Source organism: Anser cygnoides, chromosome 2 (assembly GCF_040182565.1).
Source record: "Anser cygnoides isolate HZ-2024a breed goose chromosome 2, Taihu_goose_T2T_genome, whole genome shotgun sequence".
NCBI classification, from domain to species: domain Eukaryota; kingdom Metazoa; phylum Chordata; class Aves; order Anseriformes; family Anatidae; genus Anser; species Anser cygnoides.
This window is the reverse complement of record NC_089874.1, coordinates 25,181,238-25,205,841: the sequence shown is the minus strand read 5'-3', so window position 1 is coordinate 25,205,841 and position 24,604 is coordinate 25,181,238. Positions and strand designations below refer to the sequence as shown.

Here is a 24,604-nt window from a genome sequence, read left to right as displayed (position 1 = left end):
AACTCAAATCATACATAATGTTAGCTTACTCAGGAAATGAAGATATATTTCTGCCATGAGGCCACCAGGATGGCACATCCAAGTAACAGTTTTTAAATCTGCATCCAGCTCTCCAAGAAATGCATCCCCCATAAAGTTTGTGTTAAGCTTATTGTTAAGCTACATAGGCCCATGTGTTTTAGATTCAGCTGAACAAAATTCCTTTAAGAGGTGACTTTGTTAAGAGTACAGCCATGTGGCTGATAGGTTTCAGTCTGAAGAAAAATCAAAGTGGATCTCTCTAGTGCAATAGAAAATTGTTTCTGCATCACTCATCAAGTTTACATTTTCTAGTGTTCATTTGAATCTACCCTTGTTTTATTTAAGGAATAACCAAAAATTGCAGAGTTAACTGAATGAACTTGGATGATGACAAGGCTGAGGGGAGGCCTCATGGCGGCCTGCAGCTCCCTCACGAGGGGAGCGGAGGGGCAGGCGCTGAGCTCTGCTCTCTGGGGACAGCGACAGGACCCGAGGGAACGGCATGGGGCTGGGACAGGGCAGGGTCAGGCTGGGGGTTAGGGAAAGGTTCTGCACCCAGAGGGTGGTCGGGCATGGGGACAGGCTCCCCAGGGCCCTGGTCACCGCACCGAGCCTGTAGGAGTTCAAGAAGCGTTTGGACAACGCTCTCAGACATATGGTTTAGTTTGGGGTGGTCCTGTGTGGAGCCAGGAGTTGGACTCGATGATCCTTGTGGGGCCCTTCCGACTCAGGATAGTCTGTGATTACATGAAACAAGTGTGTAAAGTACTGGATGACTGAGAGTAGGTCTTGTAACTTATCTTCTGGGAAATCAGAAAGTAAGAACAGTGAAGGCATCATTCAGAAGTCAATTAATATGCTCACCCAAGTAGCAGGTAAGAAACTGGTTTTGTCCTAAAATGTGCAGTAATGACTAAAGAATAGAGCATGGAAATTACACACTGAATGGGGAAAAAAAAAAACTTACACTCTAAAGATGAGATGTATTTTAAAATAAATAAATACCATAATCCATAAAGTAAACAGAACACTTTATAATTTTTTAAACTTCTCATACGGTGTTTGCAGACCTGAGAATATACTGAAAATAACTGGTCCAAAATATTCCTTTAAAAAAGTTATAAATTATTTGTAACAGTTTCTTTAATGGAGATTGCAGGAGTAGGTCCCACATGAGTCCATATATATCCCTTCTCTGGTCTTGTAGGAACTGTAGGGAAGGGAGATGATCGAGATTTGAAGTATTCTGAAGGTGCATGACAAACAAATTCCAAATATTCCATCTTCCTTGGGAGATCTTCTTCTGGTCCTAGGAAAAAAATAATTTCCGAAGATAAAATTTAGAGGTACAGAATTGGAGAATTCTCAATGACATAATATGTAACAACAGTCAACACCACTTACAGGACGTGCCATTTCAAAAAGTGACTGTGTAGTACCTGAGGCTACACTGCCAGCAAGAAGCCTCTCTACTTTTGCTTGATTTTTTTCCCCGTTTGAAGAATTCAGTTAGTTGAGTGAAATGCGTTAGTTATTATATTCTAAAAGGATGCTACTTGTTGTCTGCCCATCAAAAGGGCTGCACTCAATTTATTAATATTTCACAGATAGTTGCAGAATGCCCTCTAGGCCAGTGCTTGCACACCATGTACTTCACATATCCAAGATGAAGATCAGCTAATTCTGGTCACTTCAAAGGAAACAGCTTGGACTAGCATACTAAGTTTGTGCTGTAATAACTTCGATTCTATCTGTGGAGTAATAATTTGATCCTTAAAGTTGCAAGACTCTAATTGTGCCTGTGAGCACAAATGATCCAATAATCCCGCTTACTGTAGTAGCGCTACTCGCATACATAAGATAAATAAAAAAGGTCTTTCAAGTAGAGTAAATGCTTACAGGATTAGGGTCAAAATGTGAGAATTGCACAAATGACCGTGACAAACTAAAATTTCACTTCAAAATTACAACTCTGCATTAGTCTAGACACTTTTAAGTAGTTGTATAAAGTGAAAACTTAGAGCTTACCTATGATATAGGATGCAGGGTCGAAACAGTCTTTGGGGCTGGCTTGCGTAGGAATGAGCCAGGTTAGCGCAGCGCTCTTCTCACAGTATTGGTCCTGAATAAACCCACGGATCTGAGCATAGTATGTTTTTCCATCCTGCTCATCAACCACTGAAATAACATCTCCGATTTGATAGTACACACCCTAGAAGACACACAAATGATAATCAAATAAATCTGACTTCAGAAGCTTCACTCTGATCCTTGAGTATCTTCAGTATCAAGACCTCACACTGCCTCAAATTAACCCAGCTCTCGAGAGACAGCCTTAATTCAGCCACATGCAAAAGACGGGGGGCATGAGCCGCAGTGCTCTCTCTCCTAAGCATTCATCAGCACCACTTGTGCCCAATCACACAGCATTTAGGAGTCTGAGTTCAGTCCCGGAATTGCTGTGAGACTACACAGGCAATTCCACATGGTCTCTGTCCGCCAAATGTTGCGGAAACCACCTGGCCTCACCTGTCCCCAAATAAACAGCTCTCAGCTGCTCTACATCCCCCTTCCCACCACTGCTATGCCTCCTCTCTGCTGAGCAGCCATGGTCTCATTCCGTCAGAAGGAGGAGAGTGTGATGCCACCTTCCAGAAAAATTGCAGTGATTTCCCTGGGTGTGCAGGGAAAGCAGCTTTCCACATATGAAGTTCACCCACCCGCATGCAAAGGAGTCCCAAAACATTGATACACCTCATGCTACTGTTAAGGCCAGACCTTTACATGGTGCTCTTTAATGTGCATGATGCTGCACAGCAAAGGCAACATCCCTTCATGCCATAACGGTGTCAACACAATGCACTATCGAGACTAGAATAATGCACTATCGAGACTAGAATAGACCACCTCTGACTTGGAAGGGCCCCACAAGGATCAGAGTCCACCTCCTGGCTCCACACAGAACCACCCAAAAACCAAACCAAACTCTGAGAATATTGACCAAACACTTCTTGAACTCAGTCACACTTGGTGCCGTGACCGCTTCCCTGGAGAGCCTGTTGCAGTGCCCAACCGCCCTCTTAGTGAAGAACCTTTTCCTAACATCCAACCCGAGATTGCCAAGAATCATCCAGGAGGGCTATCTTTTTAAAATAAACAAAAAATAAACAAAGAAACCACAATCTCCTTCTCAACAATGCAACAAAGTATCAAAACAGAAATATTTAGGATAAAGATATCAGGTTAAATAAAAACTTTTGACATAACTGTAAGGAATTTCTGACAAAAACAAAACTACACAAAGACATCAATTCTCTTCTGAAGTAGTCAACAGCAAACAGAGATTCATCTGGGATGCAAGACATCAGGTCCCTTGAGAGTATAACCAAACTCAGTCCACCACTTCTCCTCCGGCTACGCAGGCTCCCACTGGCTATCCTGACCTTTTCTTTTGGGCAAAACACATTTCAGTTTGTTTGTTCCACTGGGAAACAAAAACAAATTTCAGAGCTTCAAAACTCTAACACCTTGGCCTCTCAAGCATGAACGTGAGAAGAAAGCTAGCTTCTGTTTTCACTGGATTAGTCCACACATCTCATTCCCTGGGTGTCTGAGACTGCTCAGACACAGCTCTGAAGCGGGAGCCGGTTCAGATGCCAGGCCAGTGCCACCCATCTCCTTTCTGTGCAATATTCTACAGGCCTGAGGTAGGGAACATCACACAAACTTAATCTTATATATATATGTATACATATACGCGCACACACACACACAGAGCTCATGCTCATGATCTCAGCATGGTGAAAGTTAAAAGTTTAAAAGCCTTGACTGCAATAATGACTAAGGAAATCAGATGCATCTTTTTGTCTGGTGAAGATACTGAGCCAATGATGGCTATGTAAGCTCTTGGGGTAAACTGCCTTACAGGTCTCAGTGGCAGAGCACAAAACTACACACGCTGCTGGGCAAGAAAGCGCAGTTCTGTGACTATTTCCTTACAGCTTTCATTATTTGTGGTAACTTCTGAAACCAGAAATAGAAACAGCAAGACCCTTTTTGCAAACAAACCTGCACAAACCATACCTTGTAGAAGATTGACTCGGCTGTAATTATAGTGGATACGGACTCGGGAGCCTTGATGGGCTGGGGAAACAACACACAGGCGTTAGACGAAGAGCGCTGAAACAAAGCAGCCACCTCAGGTAACTCCAGCGTGGGTTTTGAGAAGGCAACATACTGATGGTATCTTAGAAGATTTGAAGATAGGGGAAATCAGCTGCAGACGTTTTGGAGCGTTTGTACTTTGCAAATGGAAACAAGTCTGGCAATTTTTAGGGAAGAAGCGAGGGTTAAAGGCCCTCACCCGTGGCCACCGGCTCCTGCCCACAGAGGGGCCTCCCCTCCAGCAGCCACCCAAACGGGACGGCCCTTTGGGGCCAACCCGCGACCCCAACCAAACCCCAACCGCGTCCTGCCCGGGAGAAGCGGATCACACCCCCCGCCCCCCGCACCAACCCTTACGTTTTTTAACTTAAAAATGTGCCTCCTCCCCTTGCCTTTCGTGGAAACCTTCTTCTCGGCGGCGGGCGCGGACTTGTACTTGGTGTTCCTCAGCCGGGCGGAGCGCCGGTGGATCTCCTGCTTGCTCTGCGGGGAGGGACACCGCCGGCTGAAGGCACCCGAGGGCCGCCGCCGCCCCCCCCATCGCAGCGGCCCCCCCCGGCCGCCCTCACCTGCTTCCCCCCGCCGCCCCCGCCGCCACCCCCGCCCCCGCCGCCGCCTCCCCCCCCGCCGCCGTTGCTGTGCTGGGCGGCGGCCGAGGTGGTGGCGAAGGCGGCGGGCCCCGGCGGGGCGGAGCGCGCCGTGCAGTTGTTGCACAGGATCTCGCCCTGGCCGCCCTTCTTCCACATGGAGGAGGACGTGCTGCGGCACACGCTGCACGTGGGCTTCAGCCCCAGCGGCATCCTGCGGCCCAGCGGCGGGGCCCGCGGCCCCTCGCAGCGCTGGTGAAGGGAACTGGGGAGCGCCGCAGCACCGCCGGGCCCGGCGCCGGCCCCTTCCCGCTGCCGGCGGATGTCGCTGCGGAGAGGCGGGGGGCGGCGGCAGGAGCCGGGCACCGGGCCCGGGGCCTGCCCTCTGCTGGCGGCCGGGCCCCGACACCCGCCCGCTGCCGCCGGGGGGCGGCCTGGCACGGCACGGCCCCGCCGCGGGGCCGGGGCCTCGGCGTGACCGGGCGGGAGGCGGGGGAAGCGGCTCCCTGCGTGCGTGTTTTGAAAGCCGTTTTCCTCAGAATCACAGAATCATTAAATTTCGAATAGACTTTCAAGATCATCTGGTCCAACCATCCCCCTACCACCAATATTACCACTAAGCCGTGTCCCTAAGCACCACGTCCAACCCTTCCTTGAACACCCCCAGGGACGGTGACTCCACCACCTCCCTGGGCAACCCGTCCCAACGCCTGACCGCTCTTTCTGAGAAGAAATGTCTCCTCATTTCCAACCGGAACCTCCCCTGACACAACTTGAGGCCATTCCCTCTAGTCCTATCACTAGTTACCTGTGAGAAGAGGCCGACCCCCAGCTCCCCACACCTTCCTTTCAGGCAGTTGTAGAGAGCAATGAGGCTCTCTCCCCTGAGCCTCCTCTTCTCCAGACCAACCCCAGTTCCCTCAGCTGCTCCTCATAAGAAACGTCAAGGCTTTCTAGGGAAAGAGCGACTGCAGAGCTGATCCTCTGTGTATGCCGGCTTCCATCTGTGTTCAGCCCACTGCCACACGGACCCTCAGACACGCACCAGATAATTTCCAAAGGGAACAAGTTGGTGTCTTCATGAAGCTGTGGCAGCTACATGCGGGAAGCCTGTTCCTCGATGGTTCCTCACTGAGGCAACTCACCTGGCCCAAACCATCCGGTACAGGTGATAAACCTGATAAGAACAAAAAATGCTACACACAATTGAAGATTTGCAGGCTCTTGGTGTCCATGCCTAGCCTTCACGCTTCATAGTTAGGTTTCATTTAAAGCTTTTTTGGTGCAAATTCAGTTTTTTTCTTTTCTCTCATTCTCAGTGGACATGAATAAATCTTCTCTAACTTTTATACATAGAGGAAAATCATCCTGTTAAAATCAAATCATTCTTTTATGTAAAATAGAGGCTATTTCACCCAATGGTATTGTAGAAACAATTGCATAATTAATAGACATAATTTACAGGGATCATCTTGCCGATGCCCTGTGTGCATGCAGTGAGCGTGGGGTGGCTGGGGCACTCGGTTCCCCTTGTCACTGTCCCTGGGGCCTGCCTGGGCTGGCTCTGGCTCCGCAGCAGCTCTGCTTAACCACTTGCACTCCTCTCTTGCACACCAGTTTTGACTTTCTTGTCTCCAGGGCCTAAATCTGTTCCCTGTCTTGATTTAAATTCTATTTCACCGTCATCTCTTTTCAAGCCACCCACAGTCCTTGGGGTTGTTGTTTTTTTAAAGCTGCTTCTGTACTCCATCCCTTTGTAGTTTTATGTGATCTCACAGAGACCTTTGAACTGTTCCCCTCACTTTTCTTGCAGCTCCTGTCTGCCTGCCTTCCCAGCTGCCTGCCTCAGAAGCCCTCCAGCACTGGGGCTCTCTATCCCACAGCTGTTACCTTGCCAGAGCATCACCTGGCTGTGTAGGAACGGGGTAGAATGATGTCCATTTCCATTTTCTGTCCTAGGTAAACACCTAATCCTTTGCAAAGGATATTATTCTGTGCATTTGGTAAGTTACAGTTGTCTTTTATGTATGTATTTATTTATTTTTAATGCAGGCAGTAGCTGAAATGTTCTGATTTGAGATTTGCTGCATACCCAGCAGGTGCAGGGCTCTAGGGGGAAGGGGACCCAGGACTTCTTAAAAGTACCCGTCCCTAGGTTTCTCTCACTAGGATTTCAAGTTTGACAGTTCTGAGTATCCTCATTTGTTTCCAGATTCCCAGTAGAACTAGAATAGAACTAGATTCTCTTTGAAGCAGAAGCAGGTTCTAAGGCAATCGTTAGGTTGTGGCCTGTAAGTTGTAAGTGCCTGATTTAGTTGAAGGATCTTGCAGCATGTAAACTCAGCTAAAGTTGCGGATTAAAACAATTTTCTTCTAATTAATGAATATTTCCACTTTATTTTAGCCTCAGTGAAAGAAAGGAGCGCTCCTGGCTAAGCTCTTTGGAGTCATCAGGACCCATCCTTGCCCTCAAGGACTTCCTATGTAAATAGCCAGGACAAAGAATTGGAGAAAACAAAACGTCGGCTCCACCTGGGGAAAGGGAGTGTCAACATTAGCAACGCACTGACAGCCACTGCAGGATCATTTCTTCTTGGGAGCTTTCAGGCAGGGTGATTATTAGAAGGAACGCATATCCACACATGCTCTGTGCATCTCCTGCTTAAGTAGTTTAATTGTTCTGCTGTAATTTGACGGCATTGCTTCCTCTTCGGTTCCTACTGCTATCCTGTGTCTGCTGGCTCATATCTGAAGAGTCCTTTATTACAGTTTTCCGTGTCATTCTTCCATAGCCAGCTGCAGAGGATGCACCTGGAGGGCTTCTCTAGAAAGTTTTGTGCTGCAGCTGCGTGTAATTTGTTATGAATCTGACTGACTGGTGTAGTTTGCATCTCTACCTGGTCCTGTACTCAGGTTCTGTGCTTGTTAGCTCTCTTGTGAGAAGAGCACGGTTTATTCTCATAGTTCCCATAGCTAAAAAGGATGCTATTCTTGGAATGTGTTGGACGATTAATACTCACATGAATAGCATGCATATATGTTTGCAACTTCTAGGTCTTAATTCTTCATTCAACTGTGTGGTAAAGCCAAGAACCCCAAATTTTCTGAGGTCTTTGGACTTTTGTCCCGTAGGACATGGCGAGGTGAAGCGATGGCAGAGATAACACAATCACAGGGACTTTGCTCTTGAAAGGCATCTTAAATCTGTCTCTCAAACTACTTTATTTCTTTTCTAAAATGCTGCAGTGACACAAGAACAGCAAAAACACTAACAAAAGTTTCTGTTTCTGTGCAGGTAGGTACTGCTGATACCCGTGACTAGGGAAGTTCATTTTCTTAATGCATGTTTTTGTTACATGAATATTTTCATGTCTCCATTTTAAGCCAGTATGACAGCTGCAGGTCAACACTGACTTCTAAAGGCACAAATGCACATTCCCACTGTGCTTGTAAATCATCTTAGCTATGTAAACTTTCTCTTTATTTGATTAGTGAAAATACATAAAGGCGACCTACCGGTTGGACAATACACTCATACCAAGTGTAAAGCAAATTCAGTTGTTTACCATTGCCAGTATATTACTGCTTTATACTTAGATTCCAAAAATAAGATAGCTGTTTGTCCTGTTCAGTCAGCTGCGCTGAACGGGTTACTTGGGTTTATCATTGTATGTGTTTTTTGATGAGCTTCTCTGGGGCAGGCAACCCCTCTACCTACCTCCTGGCATACCCTCAGCACTTTTTTGTCACTCTGTTACACTGACCAGGGCTGCAGTTTTGAATCCTGCCCTTGCAATTTCCCCATGAAAAGTTTTCAGAGTATGGACAGAATAAAAGCCAATTCCAGAGCTAAATCAAAGGTTGCAAATGCCCGGTCTTTCAGTGTTCTGCCACCTAAGCTGCCAATGTGAATGTCCAAAATCGCTTGATGCAGCTGTGCACTATCTCTAATTTAAACCTCCATATATCTGTACAACACAGAATACAAAGAGAAACTCATGTTACAATCCAAACTAGTCTCCTGATAAAGGCCGTGTTCTAGATGGGGAAAACCTGGATTTGAGACCCTATGTGAAATACCTTCTGATTGAGAACTCAGGGTCCCAAATACGAGTTTCCAGCTTCTTGATGGGTGCCTTAATTAGCAGGCTGTTGGAGTGACGTGCATGCATGCCTTGCAGTCGCACACTGCGTGCTGCTTGCTGTGTTAGCCCTGCCAGAAAGCACAGCCGTTCTGGAATCCAGAACATGGCAGGCCCACAGCGTAGTGTTGTGGCTTTTCGTCTCACACTAGTCAAAGGATCTGCTGCAGCAGCCAACAAACAGAGCCTGAGCTTCACTGAAGTCCTGTGGGACTTCACTGTAGTACCTGGTTCTGATCTTGGTACCTGTGGCCCTTGGCATTCTTTGTGCCATCTTGCAATGACAAATGTGAGTACATGGGACAATTGTGAGTGCACTTCATTTTCCATCAAGCGTTACAGCACATTGCACAATTTGTTTGATTCTGCACCTAGTTCAGACTTGCCTTGGGTATTTTTCCAGAGTTTAGTCTGGGAGTTTTTCCTACAGTCTCTGTTTTGTTCCTTTTCTGCCTCTGTTAGCAAACTTAAACCTTTCTCTACGTTGCTATTACAATGGACTGTAGAACTATACTCATCCTTACTTGAGTCCAATCAAGTTTCTTCAGAGGTGAAATGGGACTTCTGTGCTGTGTTGGCACAGCAGAAGCTCAGTATTCAAGCAAAACTTAGAAGGGCTGGCAAGTATGAAAACAGCAGTGTAATAGGAAATTATATGATGACATTTTCTTTACATAACAAATTGCTATTTGTTTCAGTGTAAAGATGTTTAATGTGAGACTACAGAGCAGAGTCAGACCATTTATGAAAAACGTTTTGTCCTTAGCTTTTTTTCAGCAGTAGCTACAAATAGTTTGTGCCCTATCTGGAACAGTGGTCTTGAGTAAGTCTATTCAAAGTGCACTCTGGTGTTACCTCACCCATTTATCTAACTTAAAGCTCTAACACTGTTTTAGAGATCTATGTGGCAGAAAGTGCAAAAATCCATTAAGACTGGCAGTGTATCAAGGGGAAGTTACTTCATCTAAATATCGTACACATATCATTGCATAATGCATGGACATTATATACACCATAAAGGTCTGCATCCTAAGTTTATTTCTGCACCATGTACATTGTGCTCTCTTTGTACACATTGAGTAAGTGTGGTTTTTACTTAGACCGTCACAGAATCTGTCAATTTCTTCTGCCTTCCAGGACAGAAATCATCTGAAATAATGGAGAATGGAGTAAACGGTAGCCAGGACTGCAGTGCTCAGTAACACTGTCTCTGTATGCTGAAAAAAACAGAACAGGGATTTTAAATGGCTGTCTGCTGCTGTGCATTACGCATTCTGTGTATAGATATCATAGAAAGATGGCCTCTAACTCCAGATGCCTGAACAGAAAATAAAGAAGGGGGTTAACTAGACTAATTTCCAAATAAGTCTATTTTTATTTTATTTTATTTTTTAAATTGCAGAGTGCAAGCATTTCTGCTATGGCATTCATCTAGTATTCTTTGCAATGGCATTAGTGAATTTTGGCTGGCTAATTAATATGACATTGCAGTTTGTATGTACCCCTAAAAATGACGCTGTTGCCCACGTGGACTGCCATGATAAAAAATGTAAACAGTAGGGTAGACAGCAAGACTGACTGTGGCATTTGCAGAAGTAAAAATGCTAACAGCAGAGTAAGACTTTTTTTTTTTTTCACATAAAGTATTTTATAAATAAAATTGATCTGATAATATGAGCAGAAGGTGCAGTGGCCAAAATATAACTGATGAATAATTCGAATAATTATATTCAGTGTTGCTCATAGAAAAACACCTGGGTTCATAAATTGATAAATACTCCTTAAAGCCACTTTTATAAAGGTATATCATTCTTGTGTCATTAACAGTTCTTACGTAAAAAATAAAACTAAACAAAAACCACGACAAAATCCCCTGTCTTTCTCCAGTATCTTTCGGTGGATATGAAGTTTATACTGAACCTCTATCTGGTTATGTTAAATATTTTCTTGTTTGTATTCTATTTATCTGTATATTCATGCAAATGACTTAAAAGGAAAAAAATAAAAACACGCAAAAATCTTCTGCGTTTTGTATTTCACAGCAGAAAGGAGTTCTGTAAAGATCAAGACCTGCATAATTTTAAAATGACACCGTCCTGTCAACAACTACATTTAAGAGTTTCTTGGTGAGACGTAACCTTAGGTTATCTATGAAAAGTTGAGGGAAAAAGGTTTTGCAGTCTAAGATGAGATAAGACAGAACGGAATTAGTTTAAGTAATAAATGTTTAATCAAAGAATTTTACATATTATTAACAGCATTCATTTGGCCAAACATCTACATGGTTGTAGTATCCTACTTGTATATAAAGTGGGAATGTATCAAGTATAGACTATGAAAGTGCAAATAACAATTCAAGGTTAGAGTAATTTTTTACATTATAAAATTAACAGGTTTACAAAATAGTCTTGCCAAACTTTATTTTTGAATTGTAAAGTCAATGACTATGGTGTTAAAATAAGTACCAAGAAAATACAAATTTAATAGGCTAATTTCATGCTCATAAGAGTAACACAGAAACAATGGATATACTGCACAACCTAACCAAATTACAAAAACCAGAACCCACAAACTTCACTATCTTCACAGAGAGCACTCTTACATATCTTACTGTAGCTTTGCAAGACATCTCAATGCAATACACACAATCTTTGTGAGAATCTTTCTATCCAGAGATCACAATTCAAGGAAGCTATGTGAGTTAAACAACTTTCAGACCAATTCATGTTGATAGTTCATGAAGAACTGTTTTAGTTGAAGGACCTTATACCATAGAACGATTTAAAGTAGGTATTTTTCAAAGATGTCCAAGGGTTCATGATTATGCCAGAACAGGGCAGCTAGAAGAAAAGCTGGAAAATGATTCGAGACTACTCTATTCCTTTCTCTCTAGCAATGCTTGCAAAATGAACTAGGTTTTTATGGGGTAAGGGTAAAATATTCTTATTTCATTTTTTACTAATATGAACCATGTGACTGCAAGGTTCAAAAGCAGGATTCGCATGAATTCAATACACTCACTTGAACTCACAGTTATCAATACATAAACTTTGCTATCATGACACTTGCCTATACACACTCAGTAGTAATAAACTTTTATATCATATCAACAAATCTCTGGTAACAGTTAATCAGAACTTAAAATGGAGTGTATGTAATTTGCTCGTGTTATGAGAAGTTTTGATTATATGTAATTAAAACAGCCATTTCGACAACTTAATCTAGTTGTAATTACATACTGTACCATTGTATCTCACTAACTGTAGATCGATGCTTTTAAGCAAATCTAAAACCAGTATTTTTTTTTTCCACGGTACAACAACTAGGAAGAGGGGTTTTAAGGTGTGTTTTTTGTTTTTAACACTAAACAGTAATCACACAGCAAATGAATATTGTGCAATTGAACAAATACCTAGCAGTGTTTTGTTTATGCAAAAACACTGATTGAACATTTAGTTATTTACTGTAAAGGCAAGGCCATGGGTGGTTGTATGGAGGTCTTTGCAATTAATAGCATAGTTACTCCAGAACAGACACGGAATTTGAATTACTTGTTTAACTGTGGCAACTATCCAGTTGGGTTAGGCAAAGGCACCGTAACATGTTGAGCAGAATCTGTTATCTGAACTTTAATTGTGGGACTGGCTAATATATGAAAATTCTGTATTCCTATATTTTTATAAAACGTTATCATTAAAAGTAATTGCACTATTAGTGCATAGAATGCTTTGTAGAATTATGAAAACAAAGAACTATGATTGCACTTCCATTAAAGTGTCTCTTAAAATACAGCATAGCTGTTGCTAACTGACTGTATTTTAATATTTAAAATAACTGTTTAACAGCAGCATTAGGTTTTATTAACTTAAGATACAGGCTACATTTAATTAAATGCAGTCACCATGGCAACACATGCCAGTTAAATTTAGAGAAGCAATGCTACCCAGTGGTTTCTTTCACTGCTAAGAATTGTGGGATTAGTTTGATAGAGTAACACTGCAGTGTTTTGTTAGGCTACCGCCAGCTCACTATTCACAGTTTGGCACGTTTGGACTGTAAATAGACATGAAAAAATCTTTGATTTTAATGTGAAAGAATATCCCCTAAAACTTGTTCCTGGAGCAGTACTAAAGAGAAGCATTAAATACCTCAGTTCACACTGCTAACAAAAAAATGAAAAATGAGTAAGAAAAAGTTATGGAAAACAAAACAAGCAAGCAAGCAAACAAACAAACAAGAATTGCTAAATGTTATTTTGGTGAAAGAATGAATTCTAAAAAAATGGAATAAACTATTTCTTAGGAAAACCAACCAAAATAATCAGTGTAAGCCTTTAATCTGTACTTTCAAGTTAAGGATCATCAACCTAAGGCTAAACAGATGCTGCATTGTATTAGGAATGTGGAATACAACCTACTTATTCCTTTTTCTTGAGAGCAAAAAGGCAAGTACTACCTAATTAAATGCAAAGGATATTCCTTGAAAGGTTCACATAATTACAAAGAACTACAATTCAAGAGAACCCCTAAATATCCGTCGTTACGTCAGTGGTTACAACTGAGCTGTAATTATGTGGATCAAAGCCTCCATAATGCTTACTCCACATACTGTACCATCTGTCTCCGCCATTCGGTTACTCCAGATTTCGGTTTTGTTCATACCAGATGCACATGTTCAATCCACTCACTTGAGGTTTGAGGAGTCTGACTTGAAGTGTCTCCCGAACCATCCAGGGTGCTTGCTCCTTCCCTGGCATTATCACCACTCGGTGAAACCGTTTCACCTGGAATAACATTTTCTTCAGAAGTGCTTTCTTCTGTTTGGGTTCCTCTGCCTTCGTTTTTGAGTGCATCCTCAAACAGTGCATGCTCTTCCTGAGGCTCCAACCCTATGTCTATAACATTTGGCTGCCCTCCTGACCTATCTTCAGTACTAGGTTGCTGTGAGTCCTCATCCACTTCTGTACTTGTTGAGGGGATCAGAGCAATACTCTGCGGGTTCATGTCGTGAAACCAGGCCATAATATTTCCAAGAAGATTTTCACTGGTATTGGGATCTTGGCTGCTGGAATCAGCATCGCTAGATGTCGAGTATAATCCACTTCTCGTATCACTGCAGGGGTGTGAATGAAGACGATCAGCTGAAAAGGGATCACTGCCTGCGCCTAGTCTCATCAGGCTGTCACCAAGTTCTAACAGCTCAGAGCTGCTCAGCGCGGCTCTTGGGTTATCTATACTTATGGGAGCGGAGTCCAGTCTTGTAGGCAAAGAGGTACCTATTGCTCCTAAAGATGCCTCGTTATTTAGAAAGTCTCTGGTTTCTTCATCAATGGCCAAGCCTGATTCTTGTAATGATAACTGAATAGCTAGCAGGATGTTTGGGTCGTCCTCATCCAAAGAACTCAGAGCCTGTGGAAATACGTAAGGTTGCTTTCAGAATAAAACTTTCATCTTGTAACATATTTTGGATTAAAAGTAATTTGGCCTCAAATCTTAAATTCACAGTTGATTGACACATGTAATTTATCAGAATATTTTTTTTACTGATACAGTTGCCAACAATTTAAAAGCTGATGATTGTTTAGCAATTCTTACTGGTGTGAATATGTAATTTGTTGCCCTGGACTCTCCCTCTCTTGTTGAAGAATTAAGAAATTTTGCAGAGACAACGTGACACGGAAAAGCAGAGAAGAGGAAGGCAAGTAAAACAGAGAGAATGGAGAAGAGGTTAGTGGAGATACCTGAAGAGAATCCTGGTTTTCAGAGCGACTGACAGGGGTATAGTCATGAAGCGAAGAGCTGTGCAGAATACCCATAGAAGCTGAACTCACCATGGAAGTGCCATGTCTTCTGCTACTGCCACCTTCCTGAGTGTCTGTTTGGGCAATTGAAATAAATACATTTGAGGAACAAGTCAGAAAGCCCTCTCCACTACATTTACTGACAGAACCTCTTGCCTTACGTTAACATACGTTAACAGTATGCACTGTTGGTCACTAAAATATCGAAGTGTTTAATCAAATTCTAGTCCTCAAACTAACCAGACAGTTTTCCATTTTACTTGCAATAGGGAAGGATCAAAGTTCACCAATATTCTTTTTACTGTTTCTAAAATAAAGCATGTGTTTGTTTACTTCTCCTCTGAAAAAGACTTATTTTGTTTTTAAAGGACAAGCCACTGGGCTTAAGTTCATGAGACATGGAGAAGAGAATTTTTGCTGCATGGCTGAGCACACAAATGGAAGCTCTGAAGAAGCAGAGTCAGATTATGATTCGGATTTGAGCTATTTTGGTACTTTTGCAGAAGCTCCTGGCAGCTCGGAGAGACCCAGAGAGCCAAGTTACAGTGACCTTAGTGCACAACTAGCCATGGCACCGCTTGGAAGAGCAGCATGCTGGAAGTCATAGCCCGTGCCAACTTGTCTCCAGGCTGTCTTGGCCAGTACAGCAGTTTGTGAGCAGGGTTTTGTGATACAGCCTTATGGCTACCTTCCAGCAGTCCTGTAGCAGGGGAAATCTCATCTAGGCTCACAGCAGCAACTGGTCCTTTTAATTTGCATTGAAAGGCTGGTATATAGCTAAGACTGGCATATGAAATACGTGTTTTTCAAAGTTTCTTCAGAAAAAACAAGCCTGTTGTAAATAGCTAAGGAATTGCTAGTGGGAAGATCAATGTATTTCCCTTTAAAAAGAGGAGCAGCCACAATGAAGTCAGCAACGCTTCTAAAATCACATAAAACAGTGCAACAATGAGTCTTAATGTTGTATTCTGGCAAGTATAACAATATATTTGAAACTTGTTTAAAATGCATCCATAGGAGAACACTGTGGTTGCTACTAAAAATTTCTGAAGTAGCAAGAGAATGAGCAGCCCCAGGCAGGACCATACCTAAGGTACTCTCACTGGGGTCATCAGGATCTGGAGTATTACTTAGCAGACTGTGCATGTCTCCACGTCGACGCTGCCTGTGCCTCCTCCGATACTGAAATTCAGCATATTCCTGCATAAACCAAAGGTTACAAAATACAGGGCAGCATGCAGTAATATTTTTCTGATGCGACGAGCACCACATTTTTATAAAAAATGTGTGATTTTATAGTTTTATTATAAAATCACCTGTTTTCAGAAAAATAAATTGCAAGTTATATCATGCAATGCTTAAAACAAAAACAAAAAAACAACAAACAATCACCAGGTAATCCTAAATCTATAAAATAACGAATTAGCAACTAAAAATACTTGACGTTCCACCAATGTTTTAATACTTGCAATCTCCCTTTTTAAAGAATTCCAAGTACCCTTCTTTTTGTTTAAAAACTTTGATGCCAAACGTTACACACACATACACACACACGCTTTTTTGTAAAAGTGTACCCACTGATTTTAGAACATAAAAGCAATTAATGTGAGTTAGACCAGTAGGTCATGTCAGGGTCCTGTTGCTAGCAGTGGCTAGTAGAATATAACTTCGGAAAAATACCAAAAACCAGCAGATATATACGGGCACTTGTTACACTTTTCCCAGGCTCCAGGACACTATAGCTCAGGAACTTTTTAGGCCATAGCTGACACTCTTCTACTGAGCAGTCTTCGATGGATTTTTATTCCATGAATTACAAATCTCCTATCTTTGCCTAACCTGAGCCGTTAATAAGTCACACCATACAGATTTGAACTGCCACAGACTGTATTTTCTCACGGTGTATGTATTTACCAAAGACAGTTTATATAACATTTATGGGAAAGACTAAGATCCCAAGGGTTAATTATCTTTATTCCTGGAAATAAATGTTTCCATGTCCATATCTTCACTAACATTAAGAGACTGATTTTATGCTTGAAGGCAAATTTCTAGATACGTTTTTTGGCTAGTACCTGACTGTGTAGGTAAGGTCTTTCACTAATCTCAGTAATTGATTTACCCAAGGGAAAAAAAAATATACGCACAGGTACTTCCCTTCAGAGAAGAATACTGCTAATTTCCTCCCTAAAACCCAGCTTGACAAATCTTGAATCCAAAGGCTTCCTTTGGCCAAATGACTTGAGAACAATAGCATTACCATTAATGTTCCTTTCTTACATTAAGTCTACATTCCAGAATATCTCAATGTCTAAAATATCTAAAATTTAAATCAAGAAATGTCATTGCTCTTACACAATGACCTTATTAATTTTAATGATATTGTGATGGTATGTTGTCTTTCCATGAAGTGTTTCAGATCAAATTCTTATTCATAATGACACATACAAGCCAAAAAGATTTGTCACAAAATGATCAGTGTGGGAAGATTTTTGTCTATGTAAGAAGAAGATCCATGAAAATTGTAAGATCACAAAAATAACTGTACTGGATCAGATGAAAGGCCCATTTAGCCCAATATCCTGTCTTCAGCAGTGGTTAGTAGTAGGTGCTTGTTAGCCTATGGGACTTCCTAAATGGAAGGCAGACGTTGTTTCCCAAACAACAGAAAATGAAATCTTGATATGAAACAATGTAAGTGAATTATTTAAAAGTATATATAATTGTATCACTATGAATCAGATAAGGAATAATGAGAAGTGGTCACTGAACATTAAGATTTTTTAGTCATACCAGATCTTATCTTTCATCCGTTCGAGATGAATTCGTGATGGATTGTACCAACAGCCCCTTAACTATACTTTTGGTTGCTTTTTAACGTGTTATATAGAGATCTTGATACCACTGCTAACATTTTATTTCTGATTACTTGTAACAATTTTGTACATGTGATCAAAGGACCTTTTATTTTGTTGTGTTGGAACTTCATGGTTTCACACAACGGCGTACAACACCCCACAATCTTCGCTAAAACCAGTAAGGTTATATTTTCTGTGATAACATGGTATGCACAGATGTTCTACTACTTGCCAGTAAAAGTACAGCTCTACATCAAAAATTTTGTATCGAAAATCACTAAAATAAACAAAGATGACCATTATTAATTCTACAAAATTCATTTAGCATAGGTGGTTGCAAGTATCTTTGATAGCTACGTAGCAAAGAAGCCAAATTGCATAATACAGTGCCACATTTAGGCAAATCATAAAAACTTGTAAGCAATCATCTAAGCATGACTGCCATGGCACCTGCTGCTAAACAGATTATCAACATACTGCTGATCAGCTTCTTCTCATAACCAGTTCCACTGATGATAATGGAATTATTTCAAAAGAAAGGAATAAAGGAACTAGGCAGGAGAAGCAAGTTGATCTTTTGTAGAGAAACAAGCTATTTTCTCACCAGCATGATGCTCACCAACAATAGCAAAGGAAATATACAGAAAAAGTACGTGGAGTTTTCCAGGATGCTTTAAAATCACTAGCTGAAAAGAAAACAGCAGCAAGGAAATGTTGAGATGAAGCTTCCTTCCTAACTGAATGCTTTAATCTTTAATCTAATGTTCTCAAAATATTAAATAAAAATTAAGATGATGAAGAAAAGCTTTATAGGAAGCTTCTCACATTTTAGTGCAGAGTCTTGAACATTATATACTCTTTCCCATATATAGATGGTGAAATATTCATTTAAAAATTTTTAGTTTTCATTCTTGTTTTAAGTACCAGAAGTTTACCTAATTTGACTATGCAATTTCCATCCTACTTTAATACATAAAAGTAAAAAGAAACATTTCAAATGTTAAAATATTTGGGTGTATACCTGTATGTTTTTTGTAGGATTGTTACGGAAGGATGGAAATTTCTTAGACTTTCTCAAATTCTGCTGAAATAATATTGCATTGAAACATAACCTACACAATTTCATATATTTATTAAGGTTTTCCAGCACATAGAAACCAGTTTATATATAATTCTAAAGCTGGTTATGTCCTTGAAAAATGATGATGCCATCTTAAGTAACTATATCCATATTAATGTTACTGCACAGTTAGCTATGCATATATTTCCTTCTATTGTGAAATAAGGTAAGCTTAAACCAATTTGAAAAGCTTTAAATCAAAATAAGGAAGCTCTTCATGCAGACCACAGTCATACCTGTGTTTCTAGAAAATGCAGAAGTAACTTAAAGATTTAAAAAGAAATAGTTTACCTCAGGGGATGCAAATCCTAAATACTCCCAATCCCACGTTCCACCAGCAAAACTATAAAATTAAGAGATATACCATAAAACTCAGAGTTGGAACAAAGTAAGAACAGTATACATAGCTTCAAAACCTATCAACATATAAAACTGAGTGCAACTGTAACTCTCTTAAGTTAACAAGTCTTCTGCTCTAATTCTTACCTTAAAACTCATTTAGGAAGCTACAAAATTACAATAGAAGTGTTGACTATTCCAGAACTGCTTGATATTTCTATCAAATATTTATAGAATTTTGGAGCATTTCAAGTATTTAGTGACAATTTGGAAGGAAAAAAAAAAAGTGAGATGGAAGCTATGACATTTAATCATTAATGTATCACAAATGGGGAAGCAATTTAGGCTGCAAAGTACAGAGCAGTAATTCTCAAACACATTTTTCACAAAGGTTATTGTTTGGATAGCTGAAGTCAAAATACTGAGGGTGAAAATACATTTTCAAACTGTGTACTGTCCTCAGGGTATCCTGCGTAACTGCTGCTATGGGAGAGGTGGGTGGGGAGGATAATCCTTACAAGTAATTATGCCATGTAAATTCTTTGTCATGAAGTAGTAATTGAGTTTTCAAATTGATGCACATGTTAATGTATTTTTTTTAAATAAAACTTAGTTTTACATTTTTAATTTGACACCATGAAAGACAGAAGTGCATGGTTTAAAAAATAATTCCCACAAAACAGTAGTGAAACAATACTACCCAATTTGGTACATAACCTCTTTAAGGTTTTGTGTCTTTTTGTTGTTGTTCTTGTTTTTTGGTCTTTGTTTTCTTTTCATTTTGTGTTTTACTTAAATATTGATTTCAAATCACACTACTTATTTGCTAACCAGCTAACTATGCTGACTTACACCATGAACTTGGTTCTTCTGTAAGTGCTAATGAAGAAGTGAAAAAAAACCAAACAAACAACAATCCTCACCACCCCAGCGCTCAAAGACATTTCTTGCACTTGGCTTTTGACACAATTTTAAAAGCCAGGACAGGTTTCTCATTTGCAATTTCATCAACAAAGGGAAGGTGATTAACAGCACGTGAGTCTGTAGGGTTTTACAGACCTTACAAATTAGGGTTTGTAAAAAAGCTGTAATTCCTTAAGGATCAAATGACCAAGAAAATGTAACTATCTGATGATTTATGACCAAGTTTATCAGCTCCACTTTACCTTGCTGTCAAAGAATGACAAGGGATTGACCCACTCTGACAGCTACCAAATTAACTTTTTTTAGTTGCAAAGTATTTTGTTTGGATTACCTGCGCCTGGGTGCTTCTGGTGAGTCTGCAGGAGCAACACCACGGGCTACAGAGGCCAAGAATTCTTGCCGCTTCTGCTGCACAAGACAAGCTGCACGGATGATTTTATGGCGAGGAGTCCGAAGGTAAGGCCTGTTCACTTTCTGTGCAAGGTCTTCAGTGACCATTTCTAGGTCTGTCTGCAGTAGTTAATAAATACAGAATAGAATACTTTTACAGTGAAACAAAAATCAGGCAGAACTCTACACCATAAATACTGAATGGAATGATTTCCATTTTCGTGAAAATACCATCCAGACAGAAGGTCCATCAGTTCTCTGAAACACTAACTCTCAAATAATTGTTAAAACTGAAGAAATGATAGAGATCCCCCTTAGCAAGATCACCTCTAATTGTTTGTTCTCTGCCTATCCATCTCTTCTTTCTTCTTTGATGCAGTTAACAGAGACAGGAATCATTTTTTTATTTGGTGTTCATTATGTTGTCTGGAACAACGACCTTGATTCATCAGTAAAGACTTTGAGGTGGATGATGACTAAGCCAGACCAAACTTGTCAGTGCATCCTTGGAAGCCTGCTCTATCAGGCCCGAAACTTTATCAGTTGCCCCAACTTCTCCATTGTGATTTGGGCCTGGCTCGAATACTACTCCGTATCATAGAATCATTAAGGTTGGAAAAGATTTCCAAGATCATCTGTTCCAACAAACCATGTCCCTAAGCACCACGTCCAACCTTTCCTTGAACACCCCCAGGGACGGTGATGCCACCACCTTCCTGGGCAACCCGTTCCAGTGCCTGACTGCTCTTTCTGAGAAGAAATGTCTCCTCATTTCCAACCTGAACCTCCCTTGGTGCAACTTGAGACCATTCCCTCTAGTCCTATCACTAGTTATCTATCTGTGAGAAGAGGATGATCCCCAGCGCCCCACACCTTCCTTTCAGGTAGCTGTAGAAAGCAATGAAGTCTCCCCTGCGCCTCCTCTTCTCCAGACCAAACAACCCCAGTTCCCTCAGCCACTCCTCAAAGACCACTGTGGGCAGATACTTGAGCTTGTTACTCACTGGAGTTTGAGCATGTACCCCAGTTACTCCATGTGTAACAAGCCATTTGGGGTCTCCACCCCAAAATATCTGCCCTTCTAGCCTACCCCTTTATTGACCTGAATGTGCTCCTCCAGCTTGCAGTAGGGCTTCCCTGCACACATTCGTGCACTGAACATCTATTGGGGCCCTAAAGGAAAGAAAAGTAGGCAGCAGCCCCTGCAGCTGAAGCACCCCCACCCTCACCCCCCGGTTCTCTCACAGCTCTGCCCCTCACCCCCTCATCTGACACATTAGTAGGGAAAAACAGGAAACGGGAGCTACAGAAGAAGAAGACAAGTTGATGGAAGATCCTTCCTACCCCAGAATAACACCTGCCCTGATCCAGGCCTCCTCTGATGTAACTGTCTACTTGCTGCTTTCTGGGGAGGGCTTCTTCTGGATTTGGGCTATGAAGCTTGCTCAAAGTGAGAATTCAGCTAAAATGTTATTTCAAAAGGAGGTTAACAGAAATGATTTTCCTTTTTTTCCCCTTCCACCCGTCCTTGCCCTTTTTATTCTACAGCCATGTGTTGTTTTTCATTCATCCTAAAATTGAACTAAAAGCTACTGTGTCATAGAGTATTAATTTTCCCTCTGCATTAATTTTCCAGACTTGTTTACAAATACTAAGTAAGTATATCAGTTTTACACTACAAAAATGGAAACAAGACACTGATAACTAACACTACCAATAAAAGAACAGAAAAGCAAACGATATGCATGTATTACCTGCATAAGTTCAAATATTTCTTTCTTTGTGCTTTTAGGCTCCAAAAAGAATCCATATGGATAAGAACACTTGAGAATGCGGCGAGTTTTTAGAAGCTCCTGTACTGCATCTTCGATGAATGTGGTATCAGGACAGCCTCCCTCAGCTGTAAGACGATACAACATTGTGAAAATATTTTCCTGCTGATGTCAGCATTTATTTTATTATAAGAGATTTCCACCAAAAATGTGCACATCAGCTGAATATTTTGCAGATAAACAGCAGCAGGTTCACCACAAGTATACCATGTTCTTACTATAAGAACTCAGCAGAGAATATTAACTTCTCTCTTACTAATGCTGCTTTCCCTGTGTCTTTGAAAGAAATATGATTTACTGAACATTTAGCTTTCATCCACTGCTTAGGAATTGTACTACTGGAGGGATCACATCACACAGCAGACTGATGTGAGCTCTATTCAAGAGGCTTAGCCGTAACACATTTGATTTGATTTCAGATCAAATTCGCAGTTCACAGCTATAACTGACAAATTCTACTTACTTCCGCTGAGAGCTCTACTCAACTGCTCCATCTTTTCTTTGGCTGTTTTTAGAAGGCGCTGTTCTAACTAGAACAAGAAAACAAATAAAATACAATAAGCTCATTATTTTGTGATGAATAAAATGGAAAAAAGAATGAGTAAAAATGATTTGAGCCATACCTGGTAGCTAAGTTCATGGTTCTTAAACCTTGTGTAATAGTGCATAAACCTATCCAGTTCTTGAAATCTTCTATGCTTCTTTTCGGCCTGGAAAATAATGGGAAAGGAAAACAAATCAAGACAAGTCTTATGGCTTAATTTAATAATCATCATTAGATATACTTACATAACTGTTTATACTTCCTCTACATGTAAAGCATTATATACATTGCTGACAAGTGATATGTATGAGAAGAGAGAAATGTAGTTTTTGGAATTCCCAAGCCTGCAAATACTGTAAGTGAGAGTCAACGCACTGTGTGTGTGCATACTATTTTTAAGCAGACTTTCCAAATGCCAAGATTCAAACGTGTCTTCTGTAATGCACAGTAGCTAATTACAGTACCAGCACACCCATTTCACAAAAGGAAACCATGGCACAGAGAAGTATATTGACTTGTCTAAAGTCAACCAGTGGTTGTTACCAAAGCCAAAAGAAGAACCAAATCTTATGCTTCTATCCACAAATAAGCAGTGTTTTCTTTCTGTCTTTTTGTTATATTTAAAATTATATTTTCCCAGTTAAAATTCTGGTTGGGAAGAATTTTGATTGAATTTACCCTAAACAGAAAGCTGCAGCCTTTGTGCTATTTTTTTAAACAAACACTTTTATTTGTTACCTCTACTGTCATCTCCTTGGACTGTTCCTCGACATGTTGAATAACTTCATAGCGAGTACATCTGTAATAGCCTCCAGTAGAAGAGCTGTGCTTCTTCCATTCTTCTAAGCATATCCAGCAAAAGTCATATTTGCACTTCAGAAAAACATGGGGAAAAAAGAAAGAAGCTGATACATTGTAGGTCCAGAGTTATGCATCATTATTCTCTCCCATGAAAAAATGAATTAACATTATTCTGAGTGTACTTATAGTTTAAATAGAATTTCTGAGGAGCCTCCTTCCTATTTTATGTACTGCAGAAGATCTTGGTTATAAAACCGTGGAAGTCGTAATTTTTATTCCTTGAATCCCAAGATTATGTTGGACCTACAAGTTAAGTTTTAAGTGGATGAAATAAAGCAAGCGATAAATAGATATGATTAGGCCTGTGGTTTTTTGTTGTTGTTCGTTTTTAAAAGTCCAATTTTTAAAATGACACAGGAACAGTTGATGAGAAAGGGTGAATTTTAACAAATTTCCTGTCTCTAAGAGAGATGTGAAATTATCAGTAAGTTTAATTTCTAAATCATTAAAATGAAACAAATGATTTATACATGAATATGACTTTACCTGTAAAATGCTCAAAAAACCCTAATTACTTCGGTTACCAAAATGCAGTTCTTCAACTGATCTTATCTGCATTTTCTTCAGTTGTTGGTTAATGAAAAATGTTCATGATTTTGCCTTTTCTTCCAAATTGGAAAGCAGTATTTTTTAGAATCCTGAATATTCTCCATACAGAGAAGAACAGTTTTTCACTCAATCCTAGTCTGCCTGTACAGTGATAAATATCAACAGTTCAAGAGGGATGCTTTTGAAATTTACTATTCTCATCTGCAGTCCTGCTGGTATCTTTATAGTGCAGTGAATGTGAAAGAAGTGTTATGATTTAGTATCTGCTGTAAGGTAGAAAGGGCACTTAAAACCTTAGAAGTGCATAACTAACTTTATTTAAGAAATTACAAGAAACATAAGCCTAAAGAAAACAGAAAGCTTAGGTGAAAAATGACTTTACCAATATTTTTTTTCACTTGTTTACTGAAAGAAATTCAAAATATGTGATTACTGGTATTTTAATCATGTGCTGTTCATGATGTAAAATATTA

The 24,604-nt window shown here is 40.5% G+C and overlaps 2 protein-coding genes across 6 annotated transcripts in view; both read right to left on the bottom strand.

Moving 5' to 3' along the window:
• Positions 1-902: 902 nt before the first annotated feature.
• Positions 903-5,107, bottom strand: GATAD1 (GATA zinc finger domain containing 1). Its single transcript, XM_066991715.1, has 5 exons — positions 4,755-5,107; positions 4,543-4,668; positions 4,105-4,164; positions 2,050-2,233; positions 903-1,330 (listed from the first exon to the last, which is right to left on the bottom strand). The coding sequence occupies exons 1-5, from the start codon at positions 4,983-4,985 to the stop codon at positions 1,140-1,142; spliced, it is 792 nt and encodes a 263-aa protein (XP_066847816.1). The 5' UTR covers positions 4,986-5,107; the 3' UTR covers positions 903-1,139.
• Positions 5,108-11,121: 6,014 nt separating this feature from the next.
• Positions 11,122-24,604, bottom strand: part of ANKIB1 (ankyrin repeat and IBR domain containing 1) — a 96,208-nt gene continuing 82,725 nt past the window's right edge. For 2 of the 5 annotated variants that reach the window (XM_048077508.2, XM_048077507.2), the window contains 9 exons: positions 23,460-23,594; positions 22,801-22,887; positions 22,641-22,707; positions 22,100-22,245; positions 20,287-20,465; positions 18,984-19,035; positions 15,803-15,914; positions 14,655-14,788; positions 11,122-14,322 (listed from right to left, as the gene is read on the bottom strand). In XM_048077508.2, coding sequence (XP_047933465.1) covers positions 13,570-14,322; positions 14,655-14,788; positions 15,803-15,914; positions 18,984-19,035; positions 20,287-20,465; positions 22,100-22,245; positions 22,641-22,707; positions 22,801-22,887; positions 23,460-23,594 — 1,665 coding nt within the window. In that variant the 3' untranslated portion in view covers positions 11,122-13,569. The remainder of the gene's footprint in view (positions 14,323-14,654; positions 14,789-15,802; positions 15,915-18,983; positions 19,036-20,286; positions 20,466-22,099; positions 22,246-22,640; positions 22,708-22,800; positions 22,888-23,459; positions 23,595-24,604) is intronic. The other 3 variants (XM_048077510.2, XM_048077509.2, XM_048077511.2) reach the window with 3 other exon arrangements.

Coding starts and splice junctions, on each gene's coding strand:
- GATAD1 (XM_066991715.1), bottom strand. CDS start 4,985: ATGCCGCTGGGGCTGAAGCCCACGTGCAGCGTGTGCCGCAGCACGTCC. Junction 2,234..4,104: donor CCGAGTCAATCTTCTACAAG/GTATGGTTTGTG, acceptor TGTGTCTTCTAG/GGTGTGTACTATCAAATCGG. Junction 1,331..2,049: donor CCCTGCATCCTATATCATAG/GTAAGCTCTAAG, acceptor TTTTTTTCCTAG/GACCAGAAGAAGATCTCCCA.